General features: G+C 39.6%; 1 protein-coding gene across 1 annotated transcript; it reads right to left on the bottom strand.

The window, feature by feature from the left end:
* Positions 1-7,023: 7,023 nt before the first annotated feature.
* Positions 7,024-14,317, bottom strand: LOC145418568 (2',5'-phosphodiesterase 12). The gene is made up of 9 exons (XM_080286938.1): positions 13,679-14,317; positions 13,261-13,403; positions 11,908-12,047; positions 11,263-11,425; positions 10,546-10,678; positions 9,884-10,048; positions 9,356-9,476; positions 8,373-8,530; positions 7,024-7,594 (listed from the first exon to the last, which is right to left on the bottom strand). Exons 1-9 carry the CDS (start codon positions 14,276-14,278, stop codon positions 7,481-7,483), a joined length of 1,737 nt encoding a protein of 578 aa, XP_080143064.1. The 5' UTR covers positions 14,279-14,317; the 3' UTR covers positions 7,024-7,480.
* Between the last annotated feature and the right edge of the window lie 2,611 nt (positions 14,318-16,928).

Genomic DNA, 16,928 nt, shown 5'->3' with positions numbered 1-16,928 from the left:
TTAATATGATCAGTGGTGGGGACGTTAAATGTCAAGATGATTGTGATGTTAACGCCTGCAGAATTTATGACATTTTTCGTTTTAAAAACCACCATACAATGTCACCCATCCCAGGAACAACGCTTTAAACTGGAAGGATTACGTAAGACTACCGTATATCTAACTCCTTCAGCTCCAAATCTCCCGTAAACTGAATAAAATCGTCTGGAAGCAGCAAGAATAAAATATAAAAGACGTCCTGGATATGATTTTACAAGACCAAATTTGCTTATACATTTTTACCAAACACTTCACACTGGTAACGTCATTTCCATTTTACTCAACGCCACTTCCCAATACTATGTTCAGTTAAGGGGAGGCTTTTTGAAATACGGAGTTGTTTCGCTTTGTTTTCAAACCCTTTCCTGTCTGGCTTTAAGCGACAACATTCCCCCGTGTTGGAGCTTGTGCTGAATGCTAAATAAATAAATAAATATAGATACATAAATCGACAACTAATTACCTCCAGTACGAGACTTCCTAGACTGAAAAAACTCTGTATTAGCTATGAAACTGTACTGGAAGGTCATCGTACTGAAAATGTAAATTTCACCCCAGTAAATACCTCACGCAGTACCCACACAGCACGTTAGGATAATACAGTACTCTGCTTCCAGTACAGATGGACTGTGAGATAATGCGATTTGTAGACAACACTCGCCCGTGACAACACAACTGCATTAACGAGAGTAATAAGTTTACACGCCGCAAATGGATAAGCAACCTCAGGGAAAAAAGCTTAAAAACTTTCGCACCAACAATTTGAAACTACTTCTTTGTCTACATGTACCGTCAAGGTCTGCACTCATCATCATCATCATCATCATCAATATCCTTATCTTGAACCTCTTTCCCACCTAAAAATGGGGTGAGGTAAACCAAGTGACAAAGAAAAAGTACACAGCGGGAAAACTATGAACAGCAAGTCCAATGAAGTGAGTCACAATCATTTACGCAGCATTCATGGTTCATCTCCCAGCCATCTGCAGTGTGTGTGTGTGTGTGTGTGTGTGTGTGTACCTACACTGCATAAATATATAATTTAAATTAATTATTAAATAAATAAAACTCGTTCAAAAAGCAGAGCTAAGGTCATTATATTCTTATTTACACGATGGTCTGCACAGTAATAATAATAATAATAATAATAATAATAATAATAATACTGATAATAATAACAAGAGACGACGGGAATCTGGACGTATTAAATTTTGTGCTGAGAGAGATCAAGATGGAGATACGAGAGATAAGATAGTTACCGTCTGGTGTACTGTACGCCGTAGGAAAACTCAAGATTAAGCAAACATGAGCTGAAGTGATTACGAGTGGCATAATAAACGATAAACAACGTGGGTTTCAGAGGGGAAGGGGATGTACCAAATGTTTGAGGGAAATTACTGAACCGTACCATGAACTGCAGACTGAATAAAAGATCGCAAACAGTATCCACAAGACCAGGAAATCACTGAGAGAGAGAGAGAGAGAGAGAGAGAGAGAGAGAATAACTGATTTGCATGGTAACGTGCACTAATCATGGACTAGTAAATCGTTATTATGGTACAGGATAGGGAAAAAAAAAAAAAAAAAAGGTAAAGCAAAACGAAAAGACTGCATCCAACAAAAAATGTTCTGACATTGTGAGGCAGGACTAAAAATTAAACTGAATAAAACTCCATACACCATTCATTAGATAGAAACTCCTCGCGATAATGTATAAGAAATCTAAAATTAATAAGACAGCATACACCATTCATGTTGCAAAATCCTCATGATGAAGTATAAGAAATATATAGTAAATAACAGACTGCGTATACCATTCATAATACTTGAAAATTCCAACGACAGTAGCATAAAGGACAATGTTAACTTTTTTTCACGTTCGATCCTGTTATATCAACCTCTTGCCACTTCCAGACGATTTTAATCAATGCATTTTTTTTTTTTCTTTTATGGAGGGCTTAGTGACAGCCTTCCTTTTCTGCTTGGGTGCTCCTCCAAACCAAAACCCCTTGCAGTAGCATGAAACTGAAAACAATATAATAATAATAATAATAATAATAATAATAATAATACGACAGTCATGCAGTGACGCGGTGATTCGAGCTGATTTCTTATACATCACAGGTGATTAACATTTGATTTTTGAATACAAAAATTTTTAAGAGAACAAACATAACCTACTTTGCGATATTAGAGGAAGCCACCTGAACGCCCCCGACAGTGGATTTATTGCCGACCCGCCGACTAGACAACACGTTACATACCAGACTCAAATGTATACAATTTAAACATCATAAATAACATTGGAAGGCTAAGTGGAGGCGCTGATACCTAAATGGGGGACTTCGCCCCCCAAATCCCTCAATAATTATAAAATACCTCAGCGTGCACAATAAAACGTGCATTACGTAAAATTTTTGGTATCGCCCCGTAGTTTGTGTGCCCGCCACCAGAGCCCCTACCCGGCTCTGACAGCCATGTTTATGCACCTCGCCTGACGCCAGCGCCTTTTGAAATCAGCCGATGTATCCATTTTATAGTGCCAAAATCCACTGAGCAGCTTACAGAAGCAACAGCGAAACAGATACAGCAAGCCAGGAACAGCATTATAATGGTGTAGGCGACGAATGCGGTGTTTCAATATGGCGGCCTAAGTCACACCCTCGCTACGGATGGTCCCTCCATACTATAAAGCTCAGTGTAATAATCACGCTACTATGCGATGGTAAAGGTTGGTGCGATTATGAATTGCATCAGTCAGGAGACATCCATGAAGATAATGATACAAGTTAGTAAAATAACGCTCGGCGATTAAAACACGTCACATTCCAAACCCTCTATTTCCAAACATTGAAAAAATAGATAAATAAATAAAGCCCACTGTATACACTAATCTATATACAAAAATAACAAAGGACCCTGTAAACGCTTCATTCTAATAAGAAATTTGGAAATATCACGTCATTTAATAATAATAATAATAATATCAGACTGTAGAGAATAATAAACAACACTGACATGCTAACTTCATTGTAAACTAACCTATGCTAATTTAACCAAAACCAAGTCAATCTTCGAAGCTCTAACCTAGACTGAAGCGTGTCCGAACTTTCATGTTCGACCTCCTCTTGAGATGAACACCGCACATAGATCACGTGGAAGTAGCTGTAATCATGCCGCGGTCTATGTAGGTGTTGCTGAGGTAGATACAGTTGCACAGAAAACGCTAAAACTTCACAATTTTTACCAGTACAATCGTGACGAGGCGCCACCGTCGCCGATATTCAAAAAGTGACGCCGCGACGGTTACGAACAATAGAAACGATAAGAACGTGCAAGCAATAGTTCATGAAAGCCTTTACAAACAAAAGACTATCGTATATAACATCTAAACCTCTATGAATAGAGACTTGAATCCGACAGGAGCGCGAAGTTTAAGCATCTATTAATTCGCGACGTCATAGAGGAGAGAGCGGGAAACCACCTTTCTTGCCCGGCCGTCCTTATGTCTTGTATTTAAATCACTCTTTGACCATTTATAGATACAAATTTACATGTTGTACCCAACAATTCCCCTCCATTTTCAAGTCCAGTCCTCTTATGTTGGTCAGATCATAACTGTGGACGGTTAGGGCAATAGATAACAATGAAATATGCGTTTAATGAAAAGGGTCTCCAGTGCAAAACCACGGGAAATACAGGGAATGCTTCTGTATTTCATAAGGTTTTCCTTAAACCATTATAAAGTCTTTGAATCACTTTTTTCTTAGACGGTCCAGTCTCAGTAACGTTCACAGTACCAAAGTCTACGATTCTCCTATACTGAATGAAATCATAAGATGGCAATAAAATATATGGTGTCATTGACGCAACGATGTTAACAATTAATATTTACTGCAGTGATTGGTGGCAAAAGCGTGAATACGTGTCAGCACTCAACAGTGCAACTTTTATCACTAGCCACCTTCTGCTATGCAAACATTACATTGGTGGTCGAAACCTCAGATCATGTCAAACATATATTCCAATGTTAAAGGAAGTGGCCCAAAGCCAAAACTTACCCCATTCCCTGACGCAAACCTACTTATATGGCAATCACCTCAATGTGGAGGGATGGAAACTTATGTAAGGGATAAACAATGAAATGACAGCAACCACAGAAGAAATTATGTTTCCCAACTGGGACGACAGAACTATTAGCACTTTAAAAGAAAATCAACCTGGTAATAAAACATACAGACTCCCAGACGCCAACCAAAAACCATTCCAGGATATAAGGTCTGCTGCCTAAACACTGGGAACATGGCATTACGCAGCCCTTGGGGAGATGGCTCCATAACTTTCTGGCTGGGAGGATACAGAGGGTGTCAGTCCAGGGACAACTGTCAAAATCAAGCAAAGTTCTGAACGATGTACCACAGGGCTCGGCACTAGGCATCTAAGCCCACTGCTGTTCAGCATCAGGGTAGGGGACACTAACGATGCAATTTCCTAGCCACTGACACATTTCACGAAAATTTGTACGAGTGACCAAAATTGCCATTTTGCAGCACCACAGGGGATGTCTGCACAACCCTTTGCCGCAGCCCACGGGTTAATCATACATGTCAAAATTCCATAAGTAATTAAAGGAAATAGGTGATATGCTGTACCGTACAAGGGAAAATGTTCATGAGTTACATCAACCCAGATCACTTAATATTAAACAAGGAATACTATGTGAAAAGTGTTGTATAACGTTTGACTGCTTTATTGTGAAAACTGTGTTAAGTGATGATGTGCTAATCAAGGAATTACTGTATAATGTAAAATCTTGCATGGAAAATAGAAACTGGAGTACAAAGCTTCATCGATTTCTCAAAACATCTCCAGTGTTGCCTCAAGCATGTCTTGAGAAAAATGAAAAGCATGACACGGCAATTTCATTTTTCAGATTTGTGGTGAAGTATAAATATCTTACTATATCAACAACTTAAACATCATACAAGTCACACTAAACAATAGTATATTGTTATAATATAAATATATGAACAATAAATATTACATGATATTCAGTTTTAACAGTTACTTATTATTGATACAATGTTTTACTACATCACGAATCAAAACGACACACTAATCTAAAAACTAACCTTCCACAAACATTCATCAAATCTAATACTTCTCTCCATGTCTGATTATACAATACAATATATAAAAATCATAAATGGAGGCCATCAACATTAGAAATAAGCACAATAATATATACTGTTTAAGTAAATGCTTAAAAGAGGCTGACAACATCCAGACCCAGACCAAGCAGAAAGCTGGGAGTGAAGGAGTATGCTTGTGTGCCAAAGTTACCGCTCATTCTCTAATCCTGCCCCTGGCTAGCAGGAAGTCGTGGCCAGAATTCCACTTTTAATAAAGACGTGTTGTCCAGTGATACAAAGGTGGCTTGAAGTTCTATAAGGCTACACAAGGAACAAATCTTTAAATGGCAGGGTTATCTGTGCAGTCTAGAAAAGCTTCCAACCCACCATCAAGTCTTCATTCATTATAACCTTGTCCACAACCTGACATGATGAGAGGCTGAGAGTAAACACACACTATGCTCATAAATGTACTGTACATGAGTGAGGGAGGACTGAGGTGAGAGGAGGAATTATCAGCGACAGAAAGAGAGGACTGGTGGCACGTCACTCAAGGCAAATGCAATTGAACTCTAGGACTGGGTGTCAGGCAGGAAATACTGCTACAGTAAGTGGATGGCTTCAATCTGACCAACTTACTGCGCACTTACAAAAAGTTCTCACATGACTGGTACAGTATTTCCCAAACTTAATTTCACTCTGGAATCACAAATACTATCCTTGAGACACAGCTCAGGGGCAAATGAGTGGTTACTCTCACCTTTAATATCTGAACTAAGCAGTTTATCCCCAGGCCTCTACACTCCTGATGAGGCAGTAAAGAACTGGATGACTGACAGATAAAATTTCTCGTAACCTGAGTAATGATTTACTGGTAACTTGTGATAAACATTAACTCCTTCCCTCTGATCCTGAACCTTACATTTTATTCTTGCTGGTACTGGATGATTCTAGTCAGCTTCAGGGTTAACAAAGGCTACATCAAAGCCCTTCAGTTTAAAACATATCTTATAAGTTTTAAAAAATCATCCCAATCATTCATTCATGCATTATCTAATCCTGTGTTGCCCCACGAAGAGCATAGAAGCTCTGGGCTAGGCAAGTTGGTCTTGACATTTAAGATAAGAGTGACCAGTCTCATTCAGGATGACATGAGCAATAAACCCCAACCACCCCCTGGATGTAAACCTGCACCAACTCAATCCAACAGGAGCCCCTTAATTACCCACTAAACTACCAGGCACCGTGATCTGGTTATATGGTTATCACCCAGCATAGTAAATGGTTTCCTATTGTACAGGAAACCATTTGGTTTGTCAGTCGGTGTGGAGTCACCCACTGACAGAAGGAAAGAAAGACAGCAGAGGAAGAACAGGAAGGAGGAAAGAAGTGAGGAATGGGCAGTCACTCGAGAGTGGATGGTGAGCGCATCTTAAAAAAAAAAATAAAAAAAAAAAAGGTAACCTTCCTAATATCTGTACTAATAAGAGCCAAAGCATACATGAATTTTATTGGACTTTACAAATAATGCAGTACTAACATGAAAAAAAAAAACATAAAAGGCACAACAGCCCTCTAAATTATCCTAGCCTAAAAAAGTGCAATAAATTAATACAAAACATATAATATGAATAAACATATACAGTAATTCTGTACAGTATTTGGACACTCACCACTGCTGGTCAGAAATCTTGTTTATTTTTCCTATATGGTACTAATGAAGAGAAGATGACTACCTCTCCTCCCTGTCCTCCTCCCTGATGCCAAATAAGGGCAATTGATATGGATAATGATGTGATACAGATGATGCACATACGGATAACAGGAAGTTTGCTGTACAGTGCGTCAAATGACTGAAGAGGTTAAAACTGTCCAACTACAGTACACAACCAAAGAAATGAGCATGAACAATCAGACTCTTGCACTTTTCCATTCAGAATATAAATGGACTTAACCCATTCACCCAGGGAATGTCTTTTTCATTTTTTTTTTTCCTCTAGCTCATTAGATTATTTTAATCAACTTTGGAGATTTCCCTCACTGTCATAGGGTTAATAACTAGTCCCACCACTTCAGAAAGTCTATCCTATGGTATGTAAAATCATCTGGACATAACAAGAATAAAATAAAAATGTCGTAAACTGAAGGGGATGAATGGATGTTTTACAAGCTATATCTAACCTCTCCAGTTCAAAAATCTATCCAAAAGAAAATACCCATGTGAGCATAACAAGAACAGAATACAAAATACAGTATATAACAGGATAGAAGGTGTTAATTAGAGGTAAGAAAAGCAATGACTGAAGGTTTCACTTGGGTTTAAACTGCAAATCAGCAATGAGTGGCAGGTGGTCAGATGGGAATGTGGGCGAGGGGAGAGCAATGTGTTCTGTGACCTCCTCATGGCTCGGCAGTGGCACAACCTGCAGGAAAAAGCATTTGTCATTCATTCATCCAATATGTAATGATATTTTATCCCATCAGGAAGCATTGGGGCCTGGGGTTGGCAAGGATGACCTTCCTCACCTCCGAGTGGAATTACATGAGCAATTAACCCCAACCATCCCTCAGATTTAAACTATTACAGGTCCCATCCAGTTGGAATGTCTTGACCTACTGGACCACTTGGCATCCTTTGGTTATATAGTTACCATTCAACATAATAAATCATTTCCTGCACTACAGGAAACCATTTGGCTTGTCACTCAATGTTGAGTTAGCTTAATGTAGCACTACATCAAGTGAGTGGATAGTGGACACTTCCATCTACCACTAAGATCTGACTAATCCTCCTCATCATCATCATCCATGCCTCCCTTCCCACCTTATGGCAGGGCGAGGAGTAGCAATGCCCAGACTGCAAAAGTCTGTCCAGTTCAATGGGCCACGCTTCCATTCACTTATCCTTCAAGCCCTCAAAATCCTGGCTCCATCAGATAGGCCAAAAAATTTCACCACGTTCTGTAGCTCCACATACACTAACATATAAAATAAACATCATACGGTATTTATCTGAGAAAATCAAATCCTTCCACATCATAGTGTATTCAGCAATGATACAGAAAGGCCACATAATGTTCAGCATCACATGCTTCACAAAGTATGAGCAAAAACTGCGAGCCTATCTGCATCATCATGCTCTCAAATTCAATTTATCACCCTCAGATCTCAATACTTCTGAGTTCCCCCCCTCACTCTCACCTGCTTCACATCATATTTGTCAGTCTGGTAGAAAATGTAGTCCAGGCATCCATTAAAGTGAGGAGTGTAGTTGGTGTACTGAGGAAGGCCACAAGCACTGTCCATTTCCAGGTCGTGGCTCAGGCTTAACTCCTTCACATGCTCCTTGGTCTCCTCACCTAGAAATCAGGAGCCAGTCATTAACTATACTATGTCCACCTAAACCTGGCCTAAAATTGCCAGCTCTCCATCTTTGAATGATTGGCTGTAACATGAGATTAACACTAGAATATGATGCCACTGATGAAGAACTTCTACAGAAAGAGTATGGACATCATACTGTCTTTTTCTACTGCAGTTATGGGGAAATAAGCAGCAAAAGAATGAACAATCTCTGCCAAGCCGAAGTGGAAGAACTACAAGCACCAATAACTTTACGAAGACTTTGCATTTATGAGATTATACATATTTACAGCCAGTACATGGGCCATATGCTTTCTGGAGGGCCCATCCACATATGAAAACCTTTAAGCAAATTCTTCATTAGTCACTAAGTAACAATTACTTTACAAAAACCTTACAACATATTCTTCATCCTAAAAATACACCTGACAAAAGTCATAACATACTACACAAATCTGCTGGTAAATCAAATACAGCATTACATAAACTGTGCTTATGGAATGAGGTAAGATTTAGTAGGAAAGATACCGGCACAAAAAGTAAGAAAGTCGGAGAGCAATCAACGGCATGCCTATTGAAATAGGAAATATCCTCTAAGTTAGATCTGAAAAAACGACAAATATTAACAATCACGTTAACAGCCATCTCCCTCAGAATGTATGGGCCTGAGGCTAAGCTACTTCAGTACACTGATGGGTAGATGATCAACCCATCACTTGATGGATCACTGTGCACTTTAAAAAAATTTCCAGTCATCTGTTGGGGAATGAGCTCATGGAAGGTTATTACTCTGACCTACACATTCTAACCACACAACTTACATGTGGTCCAATCCGAGTCATCCGGGCCAATCCACTGCTGTGTCATGAAGCGGTACACACCAAATTCTGGACAACTGTTGAAGTCACCACAGAATATCAGGCTCACATCCTTCTCAGGGTACTGGGGTAGGGAAGTAAAGCAGTTAGTGAAATGATCCACTGTCTGAAAGAGCTTACAAAATTTAGAGCCTATGCAGATGGGCAGGCAGACACAAACAAGAAGTGATCTGCTGTCTGAGAGGGCACAAGTTTAATCCCAGGCAGCAGCAGTCAACAAACACACAAACCAGCTTTCAAGGAATTAGGTACGAGTGAACATAAGCCTTTAACAGGTATACTATCACCTTTGTTAGCATCTGTTCACCATTTAAGCTACAGAGAGTTTTAACACTGAATGATGAGTTAATGGATGTGCAGCCCATAACATACAATTTCAGTATGCTGGAATAATTCTCCCATCTGAACAGTTCATGGCACTGGAAATAAAGCCACTTATAAGCTATGACAAATCTGATTTAGTGGACTGACCTTGACCTGGTAAAGCTGCATGACCTGGCGCAGGACAGTATGACACAGTGCCGTCTGGATGAGTCGGATATGATCAGCGTCTGGATAGAAATAGAGGTGTGTTCCTCCCACAACCACTATCCTCTCTGCTCCCGCACAGCTCCCAACACTCTCCAACACACTGACCTGGGTAAAAGTATGAAACTGATTAAACTTGCTGTCTTGTGTCAAAAACTATATTTATATATATATTTTTTTCAATCCTTAAACATTAGGGGATGACCTCTTTTATTCAGACTAATTCCAGATGATTTTACTCATCAATGGGAAACCTCCTAAGGTCTGGGGATTAAAAATAATAATTGTAACCTGTGTCAACACTGTCTGCAATGATCAATGTGCAAATTTTGAAAAATAATGCTGGAGAATTAATCCTACCATATGAATGGCCCTGAGTCTTTCCAACTGTGCAGTATATTATAAGACTACTATAGCCTATCTAACCAATTTCACATGAGAGACAGAGGTAAAGGTCCCTTTCTCCACCTACTCCATAAAGTGAATCCCCAGTCATAAGAGTGCCATATCTGACCAGTGTCCCAGTCTCACATGACAGACTAGAAGTAAAATATCTCCTTCTCTACTCCATCATGCAGTGAGTGCCATGCCCCTCCCTGACCAACCTGTAGCACTGTGCCACGGTCAAGGATGCGCTTCATCAGGTCTGGGTTGGCTTGCACCTTCTCCCATATGTCGGCAAACAGCACGTTGGTTGGCAGCTCCTGACTCAGCACTATTCGATTTTTTTCAAGAAGCCTGAGGAACGACAGCACATTAAAAAATATTCTTTTCGCTTTAGCTTGGCCTACAATTGTCATCTCTCCACCTTGAATATTTAAATCTACTAAACGATTAACATCAGAATATGATGCTCATCTTTCCGTTGAAATATCCAAAATAAATTAAAAACAAACTGCCTGTCAAAGTTCCACTGTTTTCCCAGTTCTTCCAGTATTTATCAGTTTAATGTATAATGCCATGACCTTTTGCTGTATATCCCCAACAAAGAACAAGTCTATATTATCTTTTGACACTGAAAAGGAGCTTACACATGATGGCAGTGTGATCCTGTGTCGAGCAGCAGTTGCACCCACCTGGGAGCCAAACCTCTGCATACTTCCCTGCCCCTCGCCATGGGAAAGACCCAGGTCCAACCCTGGCAAGGTGCTGTGTACCTCGACGGGATGCCGGTTCCCTACATGTGTCTGTACTGTACTGTACCAGTAGAATGGCTCCACAGGAGTAGGCCAGACAAAATGGAGTGAAGCAACAAAAACAACAACAACTATATCTCCCATGCTCTTCGCCCTAATCCAATATTTATCTCCAGCAAATCCTACCTGAGTTTGGACCGCCTATAGAAGAGCACAATGCCCTCAGTGACTTGGCCGCCCTTTGCCGTGTAGTGGCCATCCAACCCTACCTCGGCCATTGCAGGGGCCAGGTCGCGCAGGAATACCTTCTCATCCACCTCCTGCAGACACACCAGATCCCCTAAATACCCTGCAGCAAAAAGGGTCTTTTAGTGGCAGTCACTGTCATCATCATCATCATCATCTTCATCATCATCATCCATCTATCCATCCATCCAATCTTTCATTGCTCCCAAAATAGCATAGTGGCCTTGGAAATGGATATTTAGTCCACACACTTAGGTAAGAGCGACCAGCCACCCACACTAACCTTAATTTCTACTCAAGAAAGGGATGAGTAGGAGTGAAAGAAAAGTATGAAGTGGAGCGAAAGAGACTGAAAGAGGCATCAGTGCGTGAGGACAAAGCAACCTGAAGGCAAACCTGTCATGGTAATCCCCTATTTGTGGATGCCCAGGAGAAAGCAAGACAATGAAGATCCTGGTGCTGCTGATAATGATGATGATACAATAGCTCTCCATGCACAACCCATCCATCCCTTCATTCATTCTGGTGGTGCACATTTTGAGATAATTTTCATCTCTCAATTCAATTCATCCAATGCCTACATACCTGTGATCTCAGTAACGAGGAGCTGCTTGCGGTAGTCAATGGCAATGGCATATGGTGGGCAGGAGGGAAACAGGTTGGTGCGGGCATGGTCTGAGTCAGCATACAAGTCAGCTAAGATGTTGTATGATATCACACGCAGGCTGTGGCAAGGTACTCAGACTAATAATGTGGAAATATTACACATACAGGAAATATGAAAAACTAATAAGTGTAAAATTTACAACTACATGAATGCTGTCTAGCTGTCTATGACTTCGGAACACGCAAGCAGAATATAATCATTACCTTAGTTTTTCAGATACAGCATTTGCAAAGGAGATATACCAAAATCCGCCAATGTAATATGACATAAATGTGTAATTTTAAGCTTGACTGCAGTCAAAAAATTAGGCAAAGCATACTGTAAATGCAAAAATACAGCACCACAGAAATACATATCAGAATCCTCAGATTCTGCAATAACACAGAGATCCTGACATATATGGCATTAGTGTATAATGCTGCAATACTGAAATGTAGTATGCATTACAGTATGCCTATGGCGGATGAACACAATTTTCATTCTTATTTCCACCATCAACAAAAGATCTCCAAATACTCTCTTATCTGTCCATCTGTCTATCTATAGCCTGATGCCATAATCCAGTAAGGGGTGGCCATTTGTCACTGAGATAGCCTAGTTGTTTTACGGGAAGGGGCACGAACCCTTTGCCAATCCACTTGTTGACACATAGGCAACATGTATGGATTGGTTATATGGTTACCACCCAGCATTATAAATGGTTTCTAGCTCACAGGAAACCATTTGGCTTGTTACTCAACGTAAAGCCACCTGAAAAGAAAAGAAAAGTAATAAAAAGTGACAGAAAATATGGGATAAATTGGGAAAAAGGAGGGCAGACACAGAAAAAAAATAATAATAATGGCGACAGAATAACTAAAATAATAGTAATAGTTAATGGGTGCCTGCTGGTTTAGAGGGTAATTAAGGCACTCCAGCCAGACTGTGCCTGTGTGGGTTTATATCCATGGGGTGGCTGGGGTTTACTGCCCACATAATGCCACTCAGGGATGACTGAGGCTGGTCACTCTCATCTTAAATATCAGGACCAACTTGCCCAGCCCCAGGCTCCTACACTCCTCATGGGACAACAAATGATTAGATGATGTACCAGTATGTATGTAGTAATTAATAATAATAATAATAATAATAGCCAATAATTCCTTCCACACTTCCACCAATCTCGTATCTACTGTTCCAGACATCAGGGGTATAGGGGCCCAGGATGTACATTTAATTAAAGGAAAATAATAATAATAATAATAATGAGAGAGATAGCAGCCCACACCTACCAATCCTCTGGTGCCAACTCTGAGGTAAACTGCCGTTGTCTGCGATGGAAGGGACATTCACCAGGCCCTGCTGACACCACCACATTCGCTACAGCCTCTGCCACCTCACCTTGCCGTTCACCATCAAATGGCGTAATCACCACCTGTGTATAAATTATGTGTCTTATGAGGGGAAAAAGGCTCAAAGAGATGGCATGCCACTGTACAAAATACAGTAGTACAGTACCCACTGCACATCAACAATACTGAAAACTACAAACATACCAGTAGATTACAAAAGGATAACTTCTGGTATTTTTCATTCTGTGGAACTATCTACTGTATATAAAGTACATTATACTGTCACACCCAAGTATTCTAATATATCAGGCACTATTGATTTCAACATTAAATCTAGACTCTTACACGGTAACATTACCTTCAACAGCCTTCCAACATCATCAGCAACCGTGTGACAAACCCGACCAGTTCCATGCTCAAGCCACTGTATTGTTTGTAAATTTTTCTGAGCCTCCTTATCACTCTCAAACTTCTTATTGCTCTTAAACCACTGAAACCGACAATGTTCCTCCACGCCAAATGCCACTTCAAGCTTCGTGGGATATGTAGAATAACCAGCCATTATGTTTCGGGGAAGGTCTATGCTCTTTACAATTGGAGGGTTCAAATCAATGGCATAACTATGGGGGCCTATGACTAGATTATGGTTACTGGCCTGAGCTACAAAGGATTCGTAACATGGCATCTCGTCTGGCACACTCTCCCCGTCACTCAATTTCACAAGTTTGGCGGAGATAGATTCCTCAGGCGGATCGTCACTCTTCCTCTTATTTTTCTTGTTTACTGCCTTCAGAATGTTGTTTATTATTCTATTTAGTATATTGTAGGTTTCTTCCTCCGTCGACCGCTGAAAGTTGAATATTCTGTCGATTTTCCGCTCCTCATCTTTGTACCTGAAGGATATTCCCACCGTCCTTGTGTCAGACTCGTGAGTTACTATCACCTTTTGGGATGACATATCGTATATCCGGCGAAGTTGAGGGGAATAATTGCGCTTCTGTATTAATCTAAAAGTCAATCCACTCTGCCAAACGGGCCTAGAAAACATGGTTGTGTTGACGTCGCTTAAACTCCTAATGATGGCATAGATAAAGGCAACACAGAAAACGTTTAATAGGTAACTCCTGCAAAAATATCGTTAATTTGGGGTTGACGACAGGATGGTAATTGTATTTTGTATCCCAGAAGCTTCACTGAGTTAGGCACATTTCATTATTTTTGTTATATTATATGGTGTCATTAAGATAATATACTCTTCCTGACCAGAATCATGGGAATCAAGTAATCAATAATGAAAAGCAGTATTCTTCTTTACTCTGTGTCACTTTTGATTTACAACATCCTACATGAATTTACAAAGAAAGAAAACAGAGTTAACAAATAGCATGGCCTGTGAAATGGACAGCATAATCATTCAGTCTTTCAGAATATTTGGTCACACCCAAGGAAGTTAGATATATTTAATATCCTTGGTTCCACCTCACAAGCTAAAGCGCTTGCAAATACAGTACAACCATTATACGTACATTTTTCCATTTTATCCGGACAAAATGCTTGCGTCAATAATAAAAGAGTAAAAAGTCCATAAACAATTTCTTTCTTTATTGTACTTAAAAACTGCAAGTGTACAGCAATTCAAAATTTTCTAATATAAAAAATTTCCATCAAAGTTCTTACTACATATAACCTAGCACTTAGCTTTTCATTAGAGTCTGTTGACATAACAACGCAGATATGCCAAGCGTCCACAATATTTTTCTGTCGCCTGGCATTACCTTACATTAGCACTTCAAAGAACACAATGATAGCTAACAATTTCAAGAACATTTCCTTCCTCTAAACTGGCTTCACTTCTCACGTACTTGTAATTAAGACTGGTATTCCTACTGGCTTAAGGGACTCTGCAACACTTCTTCCTGAGTAAATTACTATACACATTACACTTTCATATGCTCTTATATGTTACTGGTGCAAACCATGTCAATATTAAAGAGGTTAAACAGCATGCAAGGGAATAACAAGGAGCTGTATGCATTATATGGAAAGGGTGCTACAAAGTCCCCTATGCAAACAAGAACACAGCACTAGGTCTAATCTACTACAGTACACACATTTTGTAACTCTTCCTCACATCACTGAAATAACACTCTTTCCTCTATTATTTTGCTACAGTTGCCCTGAATGAAATTTGGAATAGAGTGCCAGACAACAAATATACATCAAGCCAAACATGAATCACATCAGGCTAATTTAACACTATATATGGGCTCATACTGTGAACGGTTATACTGTACAGAGTAAATGACGGGAAAGACTTGTGAAACCCTACCTAGCAGTGTTTGAGGGATAGTGAACCATGAAATATGTGGATGTAGTGAGCATGTGTGCAGGTAACACTCGGGGATATCTGGCAATACAAAAGCTTCACAATAAGTCCCCGATTTGATGTATATAATCTACAACCTGATACATGAAAAATTTACAAAGTGGTTCATGTGACCAGTACTGTATATCATTTACTTCATTACAGTGAAAGTGGTGCCTCTCAGTGATTTGCCTCTTCCATGATCATATGAAAAGATGATTAACCTCTTGAATTATAGGATGTACCAGTATTTATCTTAATCTTGCAACTTTCAGACAGTTATATCCAGTTTAGGAAAGAGAATTTTGAACTGAAGAAGTTAGATACAACATTCTTTAACTCCTTCACCAACAGGCACTCTCCTAACCAGAATAAAACACTCCGGTATTGGCATGAATAAACTCAACAAGGACATCACTGCATTCAAGAGGAAACCTCCGATATTGTAAATACAGTAGTTCTAACCTAGAGAACATACATTCCTATATCAACATCAGTGTACAAACTAGGTGTACGAAGCACAAGCCTTGGTGACAGAGGGTTCTGGGTAGTGCAGGCTTAAAAGATACTTATAAGATGATTAGAGATATGAGTCATAGGATTCAGGTGCTAATGTGGTTATGTATAGATATAATGAAAATGCACACCAGAAATAAAGAATATTGAATTCATATCCACAACCAGAAAAAAAAAAAAGGGGGAGGGGGACTGAGTTTTAAAAACAAAGAGTACAGTATGTTTTTTCTTATGAATGCCTGGGTAAAAAAAAAAAAAAAATCCTTCACAAAAACTACTAACTACAGTATCTCAAAATCCTTGGATACCTATATGAGTGTGAAGCAATATCATATCTCACACTTACAGTACTTGTGGATAACAGTCACATCCAAATTCCCCTGGTTATTCACATCATAAAACCATTTTCTGTTGATTCATGGCACCAGAGAAGCTATGTTCACTGAAGCAAATATTACTGCTTTCACAGTATGCTTATGACAAGTGTATAAAAGGGGTGTCCAAAGAGCTTCTAATAAAAATTCAGATCATTTCGCTCACTACGTTGGCCACAGCTGAGTGGCCGTGTTTGGAGTACAGTACTGGCTAGGGCCAGTATTCTCATCACCTGCTGAAGCTCCCTTGCACCTCTTCCTTACCACTTTATTTCTGCTTCTGGTATGTTAATATATTCTTGCATGACATTTATGTATATCTATAAAAAGAAAGATATAAATAAAATACAGTA

Source organism: Coenobita brevimanus, chromosome 14, assembly GCF_032717465.1.
Source record: "Coenobita brevimanus isolate Jiangsu-jjx chromosome 14, ASM3271746v2, whole genome shotgun sequence".
Lineage (NCBI taxonomy): Eukaryota > Metazoa > Arthropoda > Malacostraca > Decapoda > Coenobitidae > Coenobita > Coenobita brevimanus.
Note: the sequence above shows the minus strand (reverse complement) of the source record. Positions and strands in the feature narration are given on the sequence as shown.

Coding starts and splice junctions, on each gene's coding strand:
- LOC145418568 (XM_080286938.1), bottom strand. CDS start 14,278: ATGTCATCCCAAAAGGTGATAGTAACTCACGAGTCTGACACAAGGACG. Junction 10,679..11,262: donor TATAGGCGGTCCAAACTCAG/GTAGGATTTGCT, acceptor GTCGTTCCTCAG/GCTTCTTGAAAAAAATCGAA. Junction 7,595..8,372: donor ACAAATATGATGTGAAGCAG/GTGAGAGTGAGG, acceptor TTTTTCCTGCAG/GTTGTGCCACTGCCGAGCCA.